This window comes from Ovis canadensis, chromosome 1, assembly GCF_042477335.2.
Source record: "Ovis canadensis isolate MfBH-ARS-UI-01 breed Bighorn chromosome 1, ARS-UI_OviCan_v2, whole genome shotgun sequence".
NCBI lineage: Eukaryota > Metazoa > Chordata > Mammalia > Artiodactyla > Bovidae > Ovis > Ovis canadensis.
In genome coordinates this window covers 192,817,332-192,838,432 of record NC_091245.1, presented here as the reverse complement: position 1 = coordinate 192,838,432, position 21,101 = coordinate 192,817,332, and the positions used below count along the sequence as shown (strand labels likewise).

General features: G+C 49.4%; 1 protein-coding gene across 2 annotated transcripts in view; it reads left to right on the top strand.

Annotated features, from left to right (window-relative positions):
- Positions 1 to 21,101, top strand: part of SLC12A8 (solute carrier family 12 member 8) — a 140,627-nt gene that overhangs the window by 68,424 nt on the left and 51,102 nt on the right. For both annotated transcript variants that reach the window (XM_069556296.1, XM_069556306.1), the window contains exon 6: positions 11,585 to 11,698. In XM_069556296.1, the coding sequence (XP_069412397.1) occupies positions 11,585 to 11,698 (114 nt within the window). The remainder of the gene's footprint in view (positions 1 to 11,584; positions 11,699 to 21,101) is intronic.

Below are 21,101 nucleotides of genomic sequence, written 5' to 3'. Positions count from 1 at the left end.
GAGTCCTCTGGCTGTGGAGGGTGAGCCAGGTGCCCTCAGAGTGGCTGTGGAGGGGCAAATGATGGCATTTTCAGACTCAAGCATTTTGGGGGCACCTACTTGGATTCCCTGGTGGCTTAGACAGTAAAGAATCTGCCTGCAATGAGGGAGGCCTAGCTTTGATCCCTGGGTTGGGAAGATCCCCTGGAGAAGGGAATGACTGCTCACTCCAGTGTTTTTGCCTGGAGAATCCCATGGATAAGGGAGCCCAGCAGACTACAGCACATGGGGTCACAAAAAGTCGGACATAACTGAGCAACTAGCACTGACTGGATTGAGACGCGTTTTAGGGGTTCTGAGAGGGACACAGAGGCAAGAGACAGGCCCTCAGGGCACTCATGTTTGGGTAGGGAATGACGGCCATCTATAGACGGAGAGTCTCTGGCTGACTGTGGGTGGTGCAGAGAGGACTGGCTGGCTGGGCCATGTTCTGCGACCTGAGGAGCCTGTGGGTGCTGGCTGGAAGGGAGAGTGGAGTTTGTTATGGGGGCCTTTGGCAGCAGAGTGCTGCCTCCTTGGGGCTGGCAGGAGATGAAGCCCCAAGTCATAAGCTCCAGGGCTCAGATGGGGTTAGGGCCAGAGGTTTCTGAGCCTGTGGCACAGGTGCTCTAAGCCTGCTCACCATCTAATTTGTCTCTCCAGTCCCAGACTTAATGCTTGCTGGGAGCTGGGCCATGCAAATTCATCTTCAGAGACGTATCCTGAAGAAATAGTGAGCCCTCTGCCGTGAGGTAGTCCGATCCCAGCACACAAGCACCCAGAGCCCGGCCAGCACCAAGCACCACGGCAGCCCCTAGAACACCTCCCTGGGGACTGCATGTGCCAGCGCATTTCTGGGCCCCATAGAGGACTGACAAGTGGCTGTAACTGTCGGCCCCATTTGAAGGATTGCATCACACTTACATAGTTGTCAGAGCTGTAGCTTTGGACTCAGACCTCTGTGTTCAGATTCCAGGACAGCTGTAAGTCATTGCATGGACCTGGTCAAGTTAGTTAACTGTTCTGACCACTCTCATTTTTGAAAATCAGGTAATAATGCCTACTTTACTGGGTTGCCAGAGCATAAAATAATATATATATAAGAGACCTACTGTCCTAGTGTGGATGAAGTGAGTGCTTAATAAATAATTATTATTATTAGCATTGTTTATCCTGGATGACTGTGTCTCTGGAGGCGCCTGGGTTATTTTCCAAGGCAGTGCTTCTCAAGCTTCAAGATTGGGGGATCTTGTAGTGGCGAAGGTGCCAGTTGCACAGGTGGGGGCAGGGGGAGATGTTGCACTTCTGACAAGCTCTTGGGTGGTGCTGATGCTGACACCCCTGGCCCAAGACCAGGTAGGGATCCATCACCCAAGTCCCCCAGAGGAGCATCCCTGGCCTCCTTTTTCTTCGCACTTGCCCAGGACAGCCCAGCTTAAAGGCACATTCATTCCAGGCCAGCTCTTAGTAAGTGGGGCCTGTGTTAGACACTGCTCCCAGGCCCAGGGTGCCAGTGACCAGCAGAATATTGAAAGCAGGGACGTGTGTCAAAAACAAGACTGGGACAGCAGCGTCTTTGACTTTGTGGAGGTTTTCCGTGGGGTCTGGGCATGGTGGATATTGAGAAAGCAGTCTGTGCTTCTGGACAGCTCTTCCTCCAAGTCCCACAACCCAGCCCGTGATGCCTGAATAAAACCTTGTAAGGTCCAGATGTCAGCAAAAGGAGCTGGGCTTTCTGCCTGAACTCCTGAGAGCGTGGGACTTTCTGCCCAGTTCCTCCAGGGAGGGGTTGTACATGGGCAGATGGCTCACTGCGGGGCGGGGGTGGGGTGGCGCGGTGCTCGCCTTGCAGTGGCTGAGAGCTGAGGCTTTCACTCATCTGCTTCCATCTGAGGAGGCAACTTGCTTTGGTGGGAGAATTGGAGTCTGCGTCTAGGACTAGTCTGCACCTGTGGCTTTGCTCCTCCCTCTCCGCTCTGCCTTGGCTGAGAAGCTCCTTCATCCTCCATTCCACATCTGCAAAGCAGAGACTCGGCCTGGCTGAAATAAGGATGCTGCAGGTGGTCCCTGCAGGGGGCGCTTTTTTTAAATTGTGGCAAAATCTTTATGACAAAAAATTTGCCATTTTAACCATTTAAAGTGTGCAGTTCAGTGGCACTCCATTAACCGTGATGTACAACCATCACAACTGTCTTGTTTTAAAACATTTTTTATCACCCCCAAACAAAAACTGTGTCTACGGAAAAATAACTCTCCATTCCCCTGCCAGACCCTGATAACCTCTGTTCTATTTTCTGTTTCTGTGAATATGCCTATTTCAGATGTTTCATATGAATGGATCATACAGTATTTGTCTTTTTGTGTGTTTTTTTTTCCACTTAACGTGTTTTTGAGATTCATCCATGTTATATCAAGTGTCGGTACTTCATTCCTTTCGATGGCTGAATAATACTCTGTATGGATAGACCACGTGCTGTTTCTCCACTCATCTGTAGATGGACACTTGGGTTGTTTCCATTGTTTATTTTTTATTTTAAACAATCTTTATTTATTTGACTTAGTTGTGGCACATGGGGTCTTTCGTCTTCCTTGGGGCATGTGGGATCTTTAGTTGCAACAGCTGGGATCTAGTTCCCTGACCTCTGCATTGGGAGTGGAGTCTTAGCTACTGGACAACTGGGGAAGTCCCTCTATTGTTTATTAATAAACTATGATTGTTTTGCTTGCCCCTTGGTTCTAGGCAATGAGATATATCATGACATGAAACAGCATAGTTCCTGCCCTGAACCGGCAGGCAGCAGGCAGCGACAACAGAGAGATAAGTGCCTAGCAGGGCACACGTTGGAGGGAGCTTGGCCGCACTGGGTTCTTCTGGTCTTGCCTGACCAGCTGCTGACTGTGGCATGGTGCCTCCTTTTTTGGGCCTTGGCGTTCCTGTTTGTACAGTGGACTTGCAACAAGGACCCCTGTGGTGTTAACATGCTATAGTGCTGGGATACTGAATCTTCTGCTGTGGGGTTCTTAGAGAATGTCCCCTGTGTTTCCTTCTTGGGTAGGGCTTGCGGTAAGCGAGGGCTGCATGTGGCTGCCGAGCTGGGGCATGTGGAGTCCAGTATCTCCAGCATGATGCTAGGCGGGAGGGCGACCCTGCTTGCATAACCACGGGGATGCTGACTGCGCCCTGCGGTGGGGGCCCTTGTCCTCCCATCCCCTTCTCAGAGCCTGCCTGAAGACAGTGTCCGGGCAACCGCAGGGCTGAGGACTGACTCCCAGGTCTGAACTCTGGACCCGCCACAGAGGCAGGGGCTATGCAGAGACAGTTGATGTGGGGGACCCCAAGCGGGGTTAGATTATTTTGGGGGGTATGTGGGAGTGTGTGGGGTTTAGGTAGGATGGGAATTAGGATGCCAGAGGCAGGGACAGCCAGAAGGAATAAGTGGTAGCTGGGAGGAACCCACAGCCTGGGTGGAGTCTTCCTGTCAAAACAGCCACTTATCCTGGCTGGAGAGTGCATTCCTTTCCCCCAGGAGATAAGAAGGCCAGATTTTCCTTTCCTAGTGCTCCTTTGAGCTGAGAGCAGTGGGGGGCTTTGCAGTCCCTTCCATCTGGCCCCAGCCTGATCAGCTGGGCTCCTGCCCCCTTCTCAGTCTCCCTGCAGCCTTGGGTGAGCTCTGATCCCGGCAACCCAGGGTTGAATCTTGTCTCCTCTCGGTGCTTCAGCTTCCTTACCTGAAAAATGCACCTATCTCATTGAATGAAAATATGTAATGCACTTGGAACAGTGCCTGGCACAAATCTTTGCTCAGCAATTTGTGGCAATCCTGGTTGTTATCCAAAGACTGCACTTTGTTTCTTGGGTCCAAGTGAGTTGCGGATCCCTAAATTTCCTACGGCATCTGACAATCCTCTGCTCTGTAAGCTTTTGCAGGTGAAAAATCTCTTCTCATCTCAACTTGACCCCAAGGCCATTATAAAAAAAAAGTCTTGCTAAGCATTTAAAATAGAGCTGATGTCAGAGGATAGAACAATTTCTCAGGTATTAGAAATGCCCCCTTTCACAAGTGAGAGCTCCTTTTCTCAGGAGGAACTCCAGGACTGCTGTCCAGATTGTAGGGGTTGGCAGGAGCTTCTCTTCTTACTGGAAACTAAGCCACTGCCTCCCAAGGGGGCTGCCCTGACATCCCCCCAACCCAGGCCCTTCATGCCCTGGGTTGCCTGGCCCTGGGGGCTTTTCCGGCTGTTCCCGCCAGTCAGTTGTCCTAAGGGTGGAGGCCTTCCCCCAGGGGCCTAGAGGCTCCAGGCTGCTCCTCCCCACACCCTCTGGGCAGGCCCAGCTCCACTTCAGACTTCCCTTCTGGCCACTGCTAGAATGCCCAGCCTTCCCTCTGTGTATTTTCTCTCTGGGTGGGGGCCCGGGAGCTGGAAACCCTGTTCACATCCTCTCTCCACCCTCCCTTTGGAGGACCAAATTCACCATGGCTGAGGCGGTTGTGGTCTGAGGAAGGCTCCTAGCTCACGAACAGAAGTCCTGTGGAGAAGGAAATCCATGCTGTGGGCGGGGGCTTCGGGGGGATCTCTTCCTAACCCATCATTATTGCTCCTTCTAGTCAGTGCAACCTGATCTGGTTCAGTTTCAGAGTATTTCTGATGGTGCACCTGTCATGGACTAGAATTGTTATGACCCATATCAATGGGAGAATCCAGCAAACGGGGAGTATTTTGGGGACTCCAAATGGGACTCCAAGCCAGGGTTCCTTTCCCACTTTCAACTCTCATGTCTTTCCAATTCCCTCACTTGTAAAAACAGACCAATGAATTAGACCAGGAAGCTTTTAGTATCTGCATTAATGGAGGGCACACGTGACTGTCATACTCTAAGACCTAGGACTTGTAATTCATAATTGGTTTGTTTCATTAGTGGGCAAAAATGTGGTAGTGACCTTGTCTCACAGTCTGGAGCACACTTGGTATCCATAGCCACAGAGATGGGGAAGGGTAACAGGGAGGTTACCCTTTGCTACTTGGAAGAAAAGCTATGACAAATCTAGACAGAAAATTAAAAAGCAGAGACATTACTTTGCCAACAAAGGTCCATCTAGTCAAAGCTATGGTTTTTCCAGTGGTCATGTATGGATGTGAGAGTTGTACTATAAAGAAGGCTGAGCGCTGAAGAATTGATGTTTTTGAACTGTGATGTTGGAGAAGACTCTTCAGAGTCCCTTGGACTGCAAGGAGATCAAACCAGTCAATCCTAAAGGAGATCAGTCCTGAATATTCATTGGAAGAACTGATTCTGAAGCTCCAATACTTTGGCTACCTGATGCGAAGAACTGACTCATTAGAAAAGACCCTGATGCTGGGAAAGATTGAAGGCAGGAGGAGAAGTGGACAACAGAGGATGAGATGGTTGGATGGCATAATGACTCAATGGACATGAGTTTGAGCAAGCTCTGGGATATGGTGATGGACAGGGAAGCCTGGCATATGCTGCAGTCCATGGGGTCACAAAGAATTGGACATGACTGAGTGACTGAACAACAGCAGGGAGGTAGAGGGTAGCACTGACAGCTCTGGAAGCTAGTTTGGGATTTTATATCAGCCATTGGAGATGGGTGGTGCATTTGGATGATGTGCCCTGAGTCTTGAGAATGAACTCCTGACTGGCGGCTTTCAGAATTAGAAGGGCTCTGAAAAAGAATTTAGTTTACCTGTTACTGAGAGCATGATCTACATCATCGGGGCTCATTTAGGCTGCAGACTCTCATCCCTGGTGGACATCCCCACCTGGACATCCCAGGTGCCTATCCCAGGTGCCTATCCCAGGTGGATAGAGTTATCATTTGCATTTTGAAGAAGGGCTCACTTACAGTCCCACAGTGAGTCTGTGGCAGAATCAGAACATGAGCCCAGGTGTCCTGTTTCTTGGTCCTGTCACTGTTCTTCCCTTTCTCCCAGAGATCCTCAGGACCTCATGCTCCACCCCAGGGAGAAGAAGAATAGCCCTGGCTTCTCCCAGATCTACCCTCTTTGAGCTCAGTTTGGGCACATTTTGCTCTCTCATGACTGAGGCTGCCTCCCCCATTGCAGCCCCCAGACCTGACACCAAAGCCCTGAGGCAGAAAACTCCACTGAGCAGCCCAGGCCCCTGGGGGCTTGATGGGCCAGACTGCCCGTCTGTGTCCACTTTGGACCTTCTGGGATTGGGCCATATCTGAGTAAGAGCAGGGGCTGCATGGCAGGAGGTCTGTGAGAGCCTCAGTGATAGGATGCGGCCTGGACATGCCTCTTTTCTCTTTGGCACTGACCTGTCTTTGTCAGGCCATTTTAGCCTTTCTGTCCCTCCCCCAAAATGCAGGTCTCTGTCTGCATGAGACAGAGTCCCAGAGCCATCAAGGCAATGCCGGGCAATGGGCAGGCCATCCCGGGTTCCAGGTGGGCTCTGCTGCGGAGGAGGCTCTTGGGAGGGGCGAGTGTCCAGGGTGAGGCGGGGCCCTTGGTCAAGGCGCCCGGTTCACCTTTCCCTTACTGCTCACCCTACTGTACTTCCGGCTCCTCTGGGATCGTCTGGGGCCCGGTGGCCTTCTCGCGCCCTCCCCGCCCCCAGGCCTTGTTTTGGTGTGTGTGTCCCTTCCCAGAAGCTCGGCCTCTCCTTTCCTTTTCCTTGCAGGGCTGCTCTTCCTGTGATGTTCTAGGATCCGGGCAGTGTGCCCCTCCCGCCTTCCTCTCCCTGGGCCCTTCCTCTGCTCTTTCTATTCCTGGTTGGACCGGCCTCTCCCATTGTCGTTCCCCGGAAAGGGCTGTCTTGCTGGTCGAGGGGTGGGGGACCTGAGCCAAGAAGAAAACCAGGTGGGAAGCCCCTCGCCCCACCCGGGCTTATCAGAGGGATGGCAGCGCCCCCCGTGCCAGCATCATTTTTAGAAATCTCACTTTCCAAGTTAGTCAGAGGTGGCCATCTGACACCCACGGTGGGGGCAGGGGATGACTTCCCGCTGCCTCCTCTGATTTCAGAGGACCCCAGGGCCAGTGAGGGCGGGGCAGCACACAGTTTCCCGGAAGCCACCTTCCCAGAGGGCGCAGCCCAGCCTGAGGGAGCCGCCCTTTGCAGCAGTGCGTGACTCGGGCTGGCTCCTTTGGCCCAGACAGGCAGGGTCCCGTGATAGTCCTTGGGAGCAGATCCTTGACCCTGCAGGGGGCTTCCTATGGTGACAGGAAGCTGTGATACCCAAGTGCCAAGGGGGAAGGCCAGCCTTCAAGTGTCTTCCCTCCTCCTGCTCTTGCCTGGTTTTCATCATGTTTTCTCTTTCCTCACTCTGTTCTATCTTTGTTCTTCCTAAAAGCTCATAACTCACGTGGGGCCAAAGACTTTTTTACTGTGGATACAGAAGCAGGTGTTCAGGTCAACCCCAGATAGAGTCACACGCCGCAGCTGCAGGCACTGGGCATTCTGGGCCTCGCAGAGCTGGAAGACACCAGCTGAGAGCACCGGAGCCCCTCTTGTTACCAGCAGAGTCTCTGAAGGGCCCACAGAGGTGAAGACACTCACCTCAGAAATCTCTGGGGAAACAACTCAGGATAAATTGCAGGGAGTTGCTATGGTAGATGGAAAACGTTGACTTCAGACAGACCTGGGGTGGAGGCTGGGCTCTGCCTCTTCCCAGCTGTGCACACACCCCTCAGTGCATGTGGCATTCCACAGGGAGACCCCCATGGGCTCCACAGAGGTGCAGAAGGGGAGATGCCGTGACCTCGGGGGCATTTCTCTCAGAGCTGAAGGAAACCGGCTGTATGCACCCCTCTGTGTGGGAGGGTGGTGTTTGGGACCTGGAGACCGGCCTCCCGGAGGAGAGGCCAGGGCTGTCATACAGGCAGGTCTGCTGTGTGACCTTGGACAAGACTCTTCACCTTCATGAGCCGGGTTTGCTCACCTCTGATCTTGCAGGGTAACTGTAAGGATCAAAGATGATGTTGTAAAGGACTTGGTGCCCAGTGACTGCACAGAGGAGGTGCTTGATAACTGATGACTTGCCACTGTGTTCAGAAGGCAGTATCCCGGGGTGCCCCGGGGGACCTGCCCTGCCCCCGTGTATGCAGATGCCTTGCCTGGCAGAGGTGACAGCAGGAGATGTTGCCCTCTGTTCACCCCAAGGCACGGCATGGTGGGACTTGAAACATCATAGGCGCCCGTGGGGCCTACCGAAGTCTCAGGTACAGAGGCAGCCCCTAGCATAGAGGTCCCGAACCTTGGGGAGGCTTCAGGGAACCCCCCCAGTGGAATGCAAAATGTGCTTTCATCAGAGTCTCAAATGGGGCTGTGACTAGAAGAATTAGCAAATCAGGCAGCAAGACCCACTGTGAGAGGCCGTGGCAGGTGGTGTCTACTCAGCCCTGCAACGCTGGATGTGGCCAGCGGACCTCAGGCCACGCCTTAAGTACAAATTCTTCTGAGACCAGTGCCTGACCTGGGCATCTGCTCCACATAAGCTCAAGGTCCAGCTGGACCACAGGTTAGGGTTGTGGGCAAGAGACTGGAGCCCCGGAAGTCAGGATGAAGGCCAGGTCTTCTGTGGGGCTAGCTCAGGACTGGGGAGCATGGTGTGGGGGGCTGTCAAATGGGTGGACGTCATAAGGGCCCTGGGAAGGTAAGGGCAGAGACACAGAGACAGGTCCACCATGTGAACCTAGGGCTCCTTCTCATCCACTAGAATGTGGCATGTGTGAATGGTGGCCATAAGGTCCTCCCCTGCTGGACTGGGCTGTGTCAGAAATGATCTCTCTAGGCCTTGAATTCCAGCTTGAGGAAAATCACTGCAGGATCTTATCTCAGAGACCTGAGGCTGTAGGTGTTTCCTCCCTATCTTTTGCTCAATTTCATTTTTTTCCCTTCTGTTTCTTTTTTGCCCCTTATTTTACTTGCCCTATCTTACTTATGTTTTTCTCATAAGCTACTTAAATCATTTTGAAAAATGGGGCAAGTATCATTTTGAAAAACAGGGAGAATATAAATGGAAAGGAAAAAAAAGAAATGAATTTGTTTATAGAAAAGCTATCTGGAGAAAGTAGGCTTTCAGTTGTGGGATGTTTTGTTTGCTTTTACAAAAGGCATTAATTTTTGATGATAAGTTGATTATGCTCATGACAGACAACATGGAAAGTTTTTAAACATAAAAAAAAAATTGCCCATGGTTGCATTATACAGACAATAACCATTTTTGGTATATTTGCTTTTCTTACATATATATTAAAACTTTTTTTTGTATTCATCCTATAAATGGTATCCAATTTCTTACTTAATATATATCATATGTAACATGGATAGTTTTCTTTGGCACTGGTAAATCTTTATAAGGATTTAAAATACCTCAACCTTTCAATTGGACATTTAGACACTCCCCACTTACACAATTATAAATAACCCATTGACAAGCATCTCTGTTCATAAAGTTCTTGTTGAAGTTAAGATTTCCTTGAGAACAATTCAGGACTGGACTGGGGGGGAGAGGGCTGGGGTCAGCAGCAGTCGTCAGTGTGAGCGAGTGCTTGTGAGCGTGTGAGAGCAGCATTTGTGATCTTCCTGCAGAGGAGGGACCCCGCCCCCGCCCCTGCCGCCTTGAATAAGCCAAGTGACTCATCCCCTCAATCTGTGGATCTCATTGGTGGGATGATGGAGAAAGAGAAGAGGCTTCCCAGTGACTCATTTACGGCTCCCGAGATCCCTCTGGCCCTTGAGGCTGACCGGGGCCAGGCCCCTCAGGCCTGGTGATCAAATACCCGCCCATGGCAGGGTGGCTTCGGGGACAGCCAGGATCAGTGGAGCCTGATGAAGTGTTCATGATCCTCACGGCTGGCCAGCCCAGCACAGCCCTGTACGCAAATGTGCTCAGACCTGTGTGTCATCCAGCTTGGCCGAGCTCCCTTCCAAGGCAGGCTGGGCTGGTTTTCTCCTCAGAAAGTCTAGTCAGCAAGGTCAGCCAGCGGATAAACTAAAGTTAACTTAGCTATTATTGCTTTTCTGTTAACGAGGGGAGGACCAGCTGTGAAGACGCCAAACCATTCGGAAATGCTGCACAGTCCTTGGGATCTAAGGTTCAGGAGAAAGAGAGCAATTGACAATGATTTTAAGGCCTGACTGGACTCCCCAGGGTTCCTTGTGCTTCACTGAGCTTTCATTTTACTGTGTTTTTTTTGAAAAATATTTTTCCTATGAAGATATGAAGCTTGGAAGCCATGAGAAGTGCCCGTGATCTCGGCCTCATCAGCGAGCCGGCACTCTTTACTGGATGGAAGCTCAGGGTGAAGTTAAGCCCCGAGGGTGGTGGAGGACAGGCTGGCAGGGGGTTGTCACCGCAGCACTGGGGGTCAGCTATGGAGAGACTGATGGCTAAGTGCTCGTCTTGCATGTCAGAGGGGATAGAGGGAAAAAGATCAAGACTGAGTTGTGGACTAGAGTGAGCAGGAACAAACCAACTCATTCTCTAAAAACAGACACTGGATATCCTGCGTGTTCCTGAGCCCAAGGACACCGAACTTGTATCTTAAATTCCACAGCCCACTAACACATCCACAGATGCTGTTCAAGGTGACCCCCTTTCACAAAAAAGCAGTATCTGTAGGAGTGAAACCTTTTAACTGCATTTAAGGCAATGTAAAAAATGTTTAAAATGCTTTGAAGAAATCAGATCTGAGATGTTTCTGCTATAAAGTAGTCTCTGAACCATCAGACTGAAAGCACAGAAGCAAAAGATCCAAGAGCAAGGTTCTTTCAGTGTAACCCATATTTGCACCTGGCCTGCTGTGTGGCAGGCACAGTGGTTGGGCCTGGGGGACAGAGGCGTTTAAGAGCAGATTTCTAGCCCGAAGGAGTCTGGTCATGGAGGGCACTTAGGAGGAGGATTCTGATCAAGGAGTTTGTATAAAGCCCAAAGAGAGCAGCATTTGGGTTGGGCTTGAAGAGAGAGCACCATATTGATATTCAGAGATGTGGGGAAGGCTCTGGAAGCAGGGGACACGGGAATGGGTACTAGTGGGCTTCTTGGGCAGAGTTGTCTGTGTGACCGCTGGGAAGAGGAAAAGGCAAAGCACGAATAGGAAACGGTGGGCCATTGCCAGGTTGTGGGGAGCTTCCACACTCCTCTTAAGGAGTTTGGACTTTATTCTGTAGCTAGTAGGAATCTATGGGAAGGTTTTTGAGCAGGGAGTTAATGTAATTTTTTAAATCAAAAGCAAACACATCAGTGCATGCTCATCGAAAGATTTCAGCTGTACTGAGGTCCATAAGCAAAAAAAAAAAAAAAAAAGCTCCCCTTCCTACTCTCTTCTTCACGTCATTTTATTTACCTACATCCATAGATATAGATATACAAAAGTCAAGCCCTAGATGTGGGAAGGAAGATGTTTCTATTATCTTCTGTGTTCTCTCCCTGCCCCCCACATCATACCTACCTTTTCCTATTTAAAGTTACTATTTAAAGCTAGGACTATTTACTGTTTAAAGCTGGGACTGTAATCTAGGGAACTTGTCTTATGTCTTGTCACTCGGCTCATTTTGCTTTCTTCTGTATTATTTCAGAACATGGTTTTATTGGATACTCACCAGAACTGCTGCAGAACAATACTCTGCCAGATTACAGCCCTGGAGAGTCCTTTTTCACTGTCTTCGGGGTGTTCTTCCCCACAGCTACAGGTACTGGCATTCTTTTTCATTATCATGTTAGGGATATAAGTAAATGCTTGGTTCCCAAAATGCAGTATCATAATGGACCTGCATGTGCTTTTAGGGTATATATCTGACTTTATAGATGGCCTTAGCTTTAACCACACATCTATTCTTTTGACAGAGGCTTTACTTGTTCATAATTCCTGAAGGCTCCCAACATGATTTGATCCTCCTTACCCCTTATACTTACATATTGACGCCTCTTGGCCAAGTTAGTAGAGGGGACATATTTCTCTTAGGGCTAAGCAGGCTGGATTCCTCAACAGGACAGTTGCCCTTTCCACCTTGTAGTGAGTTCAGCCTGGTCTCTAATCTCCCGCTCCCCTCCCCTACCCACGTGTCTTCTCCCAGGGGGCAGAGAAATGCTCTCCTCCTCCTACCGCTTTGACTGTGGGCAGAGTCAGGATCCCACGGGCGAGGACCTCGGCTCTTCCCCCACTTTCCCGTCCTGTGGTGCCTGCAGAGGAGCCTTGCACAGCTGAGGTCCTGGTAGAACTGCTGCATGCCCGGGTCCCAGGCCCAGAAGGAAGTAAGCTAACATGTTGACCAAATGCTCCACAAGAAATAACCATTTACTAGGGACTGGGCTTGTTCCCAGCACACAGACTCAGAAAAATGTTTCTTTCTCCATCCAGGCAGTGTTGATGCCCTGGAGCTGATTTTGTCTCCTTTCCCTTCTCTCTCTGCCTTCCTCCAGAGAGAAGGGAGGAAAAGCTACTAGATTTTTGAAAACTTAAGAGACTGTCCCTATCAGATGTGGACAAGGATTTGGAGGAGCTGGAACTTGCATACATTGCTGACGGGAATGTAAAATGGGCAACCATTTTTGGAAAATGGTTTGACAGCTTCTTAAAAACCAACATATACCCCAGCCATTCCAATCCTGGTTATCTACTATTGAGGAAAAAAAAAAAAAGCATGTCTCCATATAAAGGCTTGTATATGAAAGTTCAAAGCAACTTAGTCTGTTATAGTCCCAAACTGGAAGCAACTCAAATACTCATCAACAGGTGAATGGAGAGACAAATTATGGTATCACCACACAATATAAAACTACTCAGCCATTAGAAAAAGTGAACTATTGATAACTTGTGACGATGTAGATGACTCTCAAAATAATGCTGCTGTGTGAAAAAAGTCAGGCCAAAAAAGAGTTCCTTTTTAAAAAGAGAAAATTATTTAAAAAGCCATTTATGTGAAATTCTAGAAAATGCAAACTACAGTGGCAGAAAGCAGGTCGTTAATACCTAGGAGTGGAGGTGAAGGGAGCAGGAGGGAGGCCAAGGAAGTTTGGGGGGATGAAAAAATGTGTTTCTCACTGTGGTGATGGACTTGTGTGTTCTTGTCAAATTTTACAGACTGTTACACTGTAAACCTGCAACTTATTGTATGTTAGTTATACCTCAGTAAAGCTGTTAAAACGTGGGGGAAAATTACTGACCGTAGTCATATTTAACAACTTCCCTGAATCCCTCTGGCCACCACCCCTTTCTCTCCCCTCCACAGCCAGTGTCTGCTCTCCCAACCACCTTCCTGCCTCCTGCTCTTCTCGTCCACTCTCTCCTTTTGGAATTCTAGGCCTGTCTCTCCAGTGAAATGGTTCTTGCCAAAGTCATCAATGGCTTCCACTTAGTTCAGTGGGTACTTAAAATTTGTCAGTGTGTTTGACCTCTCAGCCGCGTTTCACTTTCTCCTTCATCTCTCGTACCTTCTGTGATGTAGCACCCTCCTCTGACCCACTTGATAGGGGCATCCTCTTCTGCCTGCCCATTCAGTGTTGGGGTTCTTCAGGCTGTGCCTACTGCTTCCCTTGGGATCTCATTCATGCCCATTGTTTAGGGACCACCCACAGTGCTGGCCATTCCCAGATTTATGCCTCCAGCCCCAACTTCTCTAAGCTCCACATCATGTATTTAAGTGCCTACATGACACCTTCTCTTGGTATCCTAGACTCAGCATGTTCAGAACCCATCCATCCCATCAGCCCCTACTGGTTCTCCTCCACTCCTGATCTCAAGGATGGCATCCTCATCCCCCCAATTGCTCGAGCTGGTAACGGGGAGTTACTTGTGACACCTTCCTCTTGCCAGACTCCTCTGTCCATGGGATTTGCCAGGCAAGAATACTAAAGTGGGTTGCCATTTCCTCCTCCAGGGGATCTTCCCAACCTAGGGATTGAACCCATGTCTCCTGTGTCTCCTGCATTGCAGGCAGATTCTTTTTACCCACTGAGCCATCGAGGAAGCCTCTTCCTTACCAGTCCCCTCCAAGTCCTGTGAATTTTACCTCCTAAATTTACCCACCTTTACTCTCGCTTCCCTCTGTCTCTACCACCTGACCACTCTGCCCCAAGCTTCATTTCTCAGCTGAGTAACTAAGGCAACTCTGAGTTGACACCCCTCCCCCCGCTCCCTCTTTGAGGCTTGGTCACCGGAAGGAGGCTGGAGCTAGGTCTCGGTGATGGCAGGTAGCATGCTGTCCTACAGTCCAGGTGTGCCAGAAACAAGGTGTTTCTTTCATCTTAATGAAGTGGAAAGAGTTGGTCTCTGACCCTAAGCCTTCAGTCTGCCAGGGTGGCTGGAAACTGCTGTCAGTCATTCATCACGCCTCTGCCTTGCCCTGTCAGGTCTTAGGGTCTTACTAAGTACCAGGGCATGTCAGGGGCTCTGGCTGTTCATCATCTGTGCTCTGAGCCAGGCCCTCCCACAGCCCTGTCTGCAGATCCCTTTAGGTTTATGGTCTCTGCTGCTTCTGAGCCACTTTGGGGGATGGAAAGTTTGCTGAACCTGGGAACCGCGTGCCTAGAGTCTGTGTACCTCTCAGACCCTCTTTCCTGAGGTCTCGCTGGATCCCACTGGTGCTGCCAGGGAGTAGGCCTCAGGTCTCTGTTGTTCAAAGCCTGTGGGCCTTTCTCTTCCTGCCCAAGCATGAGGGGCAATCTTCTGTTCTAATACGGGGGACACTGCTGTCTAGGGCCAGCTTCGTGAGCATGAATTTATGCATTCACACTTGGTCATAAGCTCAGGAGGACCCCACACTTGGTTTAATGCTTTGCTGTTCCTGAAATTCTTAATAATTTTTGAACAAGGGGTCCTACATATTTTTTTGCACTGGGCTCTACAAACAATGTAGCAAATAGGTTTTGTTCCCACCAGGCTCTCCCCAGTCTCTCTGCAGCTTCTTTTCTACCTCCTGCTGCTGCTGCTGCTGCTGCTGCTGCTGCTGCTAAGTCGCTTCAGTCCTGTCCGACTCTGAGCGACCCCATAGATGGCAGCCCACCAGGCTCCCCCTTCCCTGGGATTCTCCAGGCAAGAACACTGGAGTGGGTTGCCATTTCCTCCTCCAATGCATGAAAGTGAAAAGTGAAAGTGAAGTAGCTTAGTCATGTCCAACTCTTTGCGACCCCATGGACTGCCGCCTACCAGGCTCCTCTATCCATGGGATTCTTCCGGCAAGAGTACTGGAGTGGGTTGGCATTGCCTTCTACCTCCTCAGTTCAGTTCAGTTGTCTCTCAGTCGTGTCCGACTCTTTGCGACCCCATGAATCGCAGCATGCCAGGCCTCCCTGTCCATCACCAACTCCCGGAGTTCGCTCAGACTCACGGCCATCGAGTCCGTGATGCCATCCAGCCATCTCATCCTCTGTCATCCTCTTCTCCTCCTGCCCCCAATCCCTCACAGCATCAGAGTCTTTTCCAGTGAGTCAGCTCTTCGCATGAGGTGGCCAAAGTACTGGAGTTTCAGCTTCAGCATCATTCCTTCCAAAGAAATCCCAGGGCCGATCTCCTTCAGAATGGACTGGGTGGACCTCCTCCTGCCTCCTAGATCCTCTAAGATCTCCTAAGGGCCCAGCCTTTTGAGAAACAGACACCAAAACAATGTGAAAAGTCTGCTTCTTCCCTGCCGCGTGTTTCCAGCAGGACAATAAAATAAAGGTCACGCTCCTCCTGAATGGACAGAAAAGGAAAGGGGGAGGGGATGAAATACACGAAGAAGAAAACTTTTGAAATTTTTTAACATTAACATCTGAAAATATTTTCTAGCCCCTTCTGCTGCCTATTCCCCCACACCTTGCCCCTCCCCAACACATTCAAGAGGCTTCCCACCAGAGCCTTTGTTTCCTTGGGCCTGGCAAGGAGTCCTGATGCCAGGTCAGATCCTTGCTTGCAGGTGCCAGGTTAGCAGTTCCAGCTGAAGCAGGGCCGTGGTCCTTTGAGGCAGGCAGTACCACCAGGATGTTGCCTTTTGTACATGACCCCGTCAGGCCCCCTCCAAGCTTCTCCCATGGCTTCCCTCCTTTTTATTTGCAGGCCTTGCATCTTGTAAGAGAGGGAATGCCTGGCCTGAGTGAAGGGCCCGGGGTGACGAGCCTTCCCTCTGGTGCTTCACCCTTCAGTAAGGCATCAGCAGTGGCCTGAGGTTGGAAGATGCCACCCAGGAGCCCAGAATTTGAGCTGGACTACCATTTGAGATCAGCCAGTCCAGCGACTCTCAACTTTTTATCTTTTAATCCATGTTCATTTTTGTTAATCATACTGAAAACCTTACTACACTGGAAATTCTGTGCCTCCCCGGACCAGGAGTATCTTGGTCCTTTCTTTGAGAAAGATTCTACCTAAGAAGATTAGCCAAGCTTATTTTCTGTGACTTAAATTATGAAGGTATTGTTTGGTAATATTCCAAATATAAAGTTATAATATTGAACAAACTGTCTACACAGGCCTCTTTTACCCCACCCCTCTTAAGGGATGTGCTTTTCTGCCTCCCTGACACCCCCGGCCTCATCCCCACCCTCCACAGCCCCATCTGGGCCCAACCAGGTTGAGAATCACTGATCTGGGAAATGAGCACAGAGGAGTTTATGAAGGATTGAGGAAGGTCACCCAGCTAATTAGTGACCAGAGTTGTTAGGAGAAACTCACTGACTGAAACTGCCTACTCTCATCAGGCACCATAGTAACCATTCCTGTGAGTTATTTTACGACAGGAGGTCCTGGTAAGGAATATGGGACAAAAAGCCACCGACAACCGGGAGAATTTGGGAAAGGTCAAAAGGAGATTCTCATGTCCCATTGCCCTCCCAGAATCCTCCTTGTTAGAATCCATCTTGGCTGAGCAATGTGTGCACCACCAGGAAGGGCCCTGAGTCAGAATGATTGGCCAGAAACAGCCCAGAAACTAATCCCATCACCGTAAAACCCAAGACTGCGAGCCACATGGCGGAGCAGGTCTCCTTGGTTCCCTGACCTCTTGCTCTCCACCCAGGCGCCCCTTCCCAGTGAAGTCTCTTGCTTTGTCAGTACATGTCGCCTCTGACAATTCTTTTCTGAGTGTTAGACAAGAGCCCACTTTCGAGCCCTGGAAGGGGTCCCCGCCTGCAACAGAGTTGGGCCACCATCCCTCTGTAATGGGTTGCCTCTCCTGGCTATCTCTGTTTTCCAGGGGCGCCAGTGTAAACACAGTAGGCAGGACAGGCAATTTGTATCCCTTGGCTTTCCCCTGGCAGATGTTCCATTAAGCTATGAGAAGCATGGATGATTGGCAGTTTCCATGGTGACGGATTTGCCAAGGATTAACTCTGAGTGAGTCATGGCTGGGGCTCCCTCCAACGCCATCCTCTCCTGGAACAAGAGAACCTCCAGGCTGTGAGAGGGGAGAGGAGTTTGGAAGAACAGACACTTCCAGTCCCGCGACCCTGCATCCTCATCTCTGACCAGTGACATGTTATTTAGGTTACTCTAGAGATTTTATCCCCGGGGGCAGGAGACTTCCTGGGGAGAATAGCTGAAGCCTAGGTTTCAGTGGCTCCTCTGGGTTTAGGAAGCGAGGTCTTCAGTCAGCCCTCCTCGCTGCACTCCACCACACCCTGTGGTGGTGGCTGCAGGGTGGGGCTGGGACCTTGGAATAGACTCTGCGTTTAGTTTCCCAAAGCACTTTCCTTCTCTGAGCTATACCACCACTTTCTCTGAAAAACAAACACCTCTCCCTGTAGTTATTCATGCACACACACAGCCACTCTGGGAACCTGGGACCACAATACATGGAGGAACTAGAAAATGGAAATTCACTGGGATAAATACCATTGTGTGAAGTTGTGTAACCCTTGTCCCCAAATTTCAGACTCCTGCTGGAAGGGATAAGGGCCTCTTGTGGTTGACCACACCCAGCATCAAAATGTATGTGGGAAACCAGCAGCCTTTACCAGAATGTCCACGCTTACCTTTGTGGTCAGGAGCCCTGCTATTTCTGTGACATCCTTTGGCCTCCCTGGACCTGATCCTATCTCTCCCCACCCCACACACATACACACACTCTGAGAAGTTCTGGAATCTTCTGAGCTCTTCCAGATTGGCTGGCTGTCTCCGGGACCCTCAGCTCTAGGCATCCATGCTGGCTTTGCCCTCAGCCTACCTCTACATTCCTTCTCCCTCATTGTATCCCCAGGCCTCCTCCTAAGTTATGTGTTCTTGTGGGTGAGAGAACAAGGACCTGCTGGGCCGGAATGAGGTCTTATTTTAAGGAGCAGAGAACCCGAGCAAGGACAGTCTAAGGGGGACTCACCCCCTGCATTCTGATGGACTTGTGAGCGGGAACAGGAGAAAGGAAGGGAGCTTTATAATTATCATACATGTTTATTTTTGTAACTTCATGTATGGAATGTATGATTTTATCAAATTATCACAGTGTCTATGATAATTATCATCACAATAGCCTGCCACATCAGGCACTGTGCTGAACACTTTAGTCTTTCGTTTAGACCTCATCAGGACCCCAGTGCTTCTATCAGATGCAGACTCACCATGAAGCTGATGAAGCCTGGGTTTCAGGGCCCCTTGGTTACATGACCTCCTTCTGAAGTTGCATTTCATATTCATAACTTTGTATTTTTAAAGTTTTAGGCCCCATGGAACCTGTATCCTTCCATGGGTTCTATTATTAATCCATCTTACATATGAGGAAACAATGACACAGAGAGGTGATTTCCCAAGGTCACCCGACAAAAAATGGTGAGCCCCATTGCTTCCCACATGCTTTGGCAAGGATGCTGGAAAAGAGGACACACGTTTGTCTGGAGCTGTACTCTACCTGGAAGTCAACAGATCCTGCTGGAATCCCAGTGTTTGAATGTCCCATTATTCGACACAGTCTGTCTCAGCAGCATCTCTAAGGCATTGCGAGGGTAGAGCACTGATTAGTTCTGCCTCTAAGAACAGAGCAAAGAGGGGATGAAAGATTCCTACCTTAACAGCTAAACAAGCCAATCAGCCAGGTGTGGGGAAGGAGTGGGATTTTGACAATCAAGTGGAAGGTGAGGAAGGGCAGCCAGAGTGCTTAGGAACCCAGGGGAGTTCTGAGAGCGGAAGGGAGCCCATCTTCCCTGAATGGACATTCAAAAAAGATTTTTTTTTATTGTGGTATAGTTGATTTACAATGTTGTGTGAGTTACAGGTATACAGCAAAGTGCGTCATCAGTTATACATATACATATATACATATTTCCACTCTTCTTGTTTTTTTTAGATTCTTTCCCCATAGAGTTCCCTGTGCTAAGCAGCAGGTTGTTATTACTCATCTATTTTATAGATAATAATGTGTATATGTCAGTCCTAATCTCCCAGTTTATCCCAGGCCCCCCCCCCCCAGGTGGACATTTATTTAGCACCTACTAGGTGCCAGGCACTGTGCTAGGCGCCTTATAGATGTTCTTTCTAGCTTTACAACAGTCCTGCAGGGTACATAATCTTATCCCCATTTGCAACTGGGGAGACCGAGGCTCAGAGCCACACTGCCTCCAAATAATAAAAGGCGGCAGATAAGGTTAAGTCACTTTAGTGCATGGATATTCTACTTTAATGAAAAAGAAAAATAATAAATTTATGAACTTTAACAAAGAAACAAAAAAGGCAACAGAGAAACAATCTCTAAATGGAAAGGGAAAATTGAAGGTTTCTAAAGTAAGAGTAAGTAGTTCTTTAATGACCAACCAACAGAAACCAGGAAAGTCTAGAAAATGATTAGGTATTTTTCTTAAAAAAATATATATATATATATTTGTTTATTTATTTTGGGCCGGGCTGGGTCTGTGTTGCTGTGTGCGGGCTTTCTCTAGTTGTGGCAAGTGGGGGCTGTCCTTCGTTGTGGTGCACAGGCTTCTCTTGTAGAGCATGGGCTTGAGCACATGTGGGCTCAACAGCTGCAGCTCAAGGGCTCTGCTAGAATGTGGCCTCAGTACTTGTGGTACACAGGCTTTGATACCCTGTGGCATGTGGGATCTTCCTGGACTGGGGATCTAACCCAAGGCCCATGCACTGGCAGGCAGATTCTTAACTACTGGACCACAAGGGAAGAGTGAAGTCGCTCAGTCACGTCTGACTCTTTGCGACCCCAGGAACTGTAGCCTACCAGGCCCCTCTGTCCATGGGATTTTCCAGGCAAGAGTACTGGAGTGGAGTGCCATTTCCTTCTCCAGGGGATCTTCCCAACTCACGGATTGAACCCCGGTCTCCCGCATTGCATGCAAATGCTTTATCCAGAAGCCCCAGGCTTTTTTTTTTCATTGTTCCCTTGTTGTTCAGTCACTGTGTCGTGTCTGACTGTGACACCATGGACTGCAGCACGCCAGCCTTCCTTGTCCTTTACCATCTCCCGAAGTTTGCTCAAACTCATGTCCATTGAGTCAGTGATACCATCCAACCTTCTCGTTCTCTGTTGCTCCCTTCTCCTCCTGCCTTCAATCTTTCCCAGCATCAGGGTCTTTTCCAGTGTGTCAGCTCTTCACATCAGGTGGCCAAAGTATTGGAGCTTCAACATCAGGCCCCTTCAGGGTTGATTTCCTTTAGGACTGGTTTGATTTTCTTGCTGTCCAAGGGACTCTCAAGAGGCTTCTCCAGCACTACAATTTGAAAGCATCAATTCTTCTGGCTCAGTGTTCTTTATGGTCCAACTTTCATAACCATACATGACTATTAGAAAAACCGTAACTTTGACTATACCGACCCCAGGATCAAACCTGCACCTCCTGTGTCCCTGCATTGCAGGTGAATTTTTTACCCATTGAGCCATTGGGGAAGCCTTTTTTTGTTGTTTTCTTAAGAATGCTCATTTTCAGGATCAAAAAAAGATAATAGGGTGGGAGTGGGATTAAAATAATAGGCAAGAGCTGAAGACTTTGATCTCTGTACACTATGGTTGATGAAAGGGAAGGCAAGAAAAGACAGAGGACCACTATTTTGCAGATGCTGGTAAGTGGTTAATTGACATTTATCCTGGTTATTTTTATTAATAGCTGATTTTAGAGATGTTTAAGGGATCAGTTCCTCTCCTGACCATCCACGTCTATTGTCACAGATATTTGAGCCAGGGTGCCAAG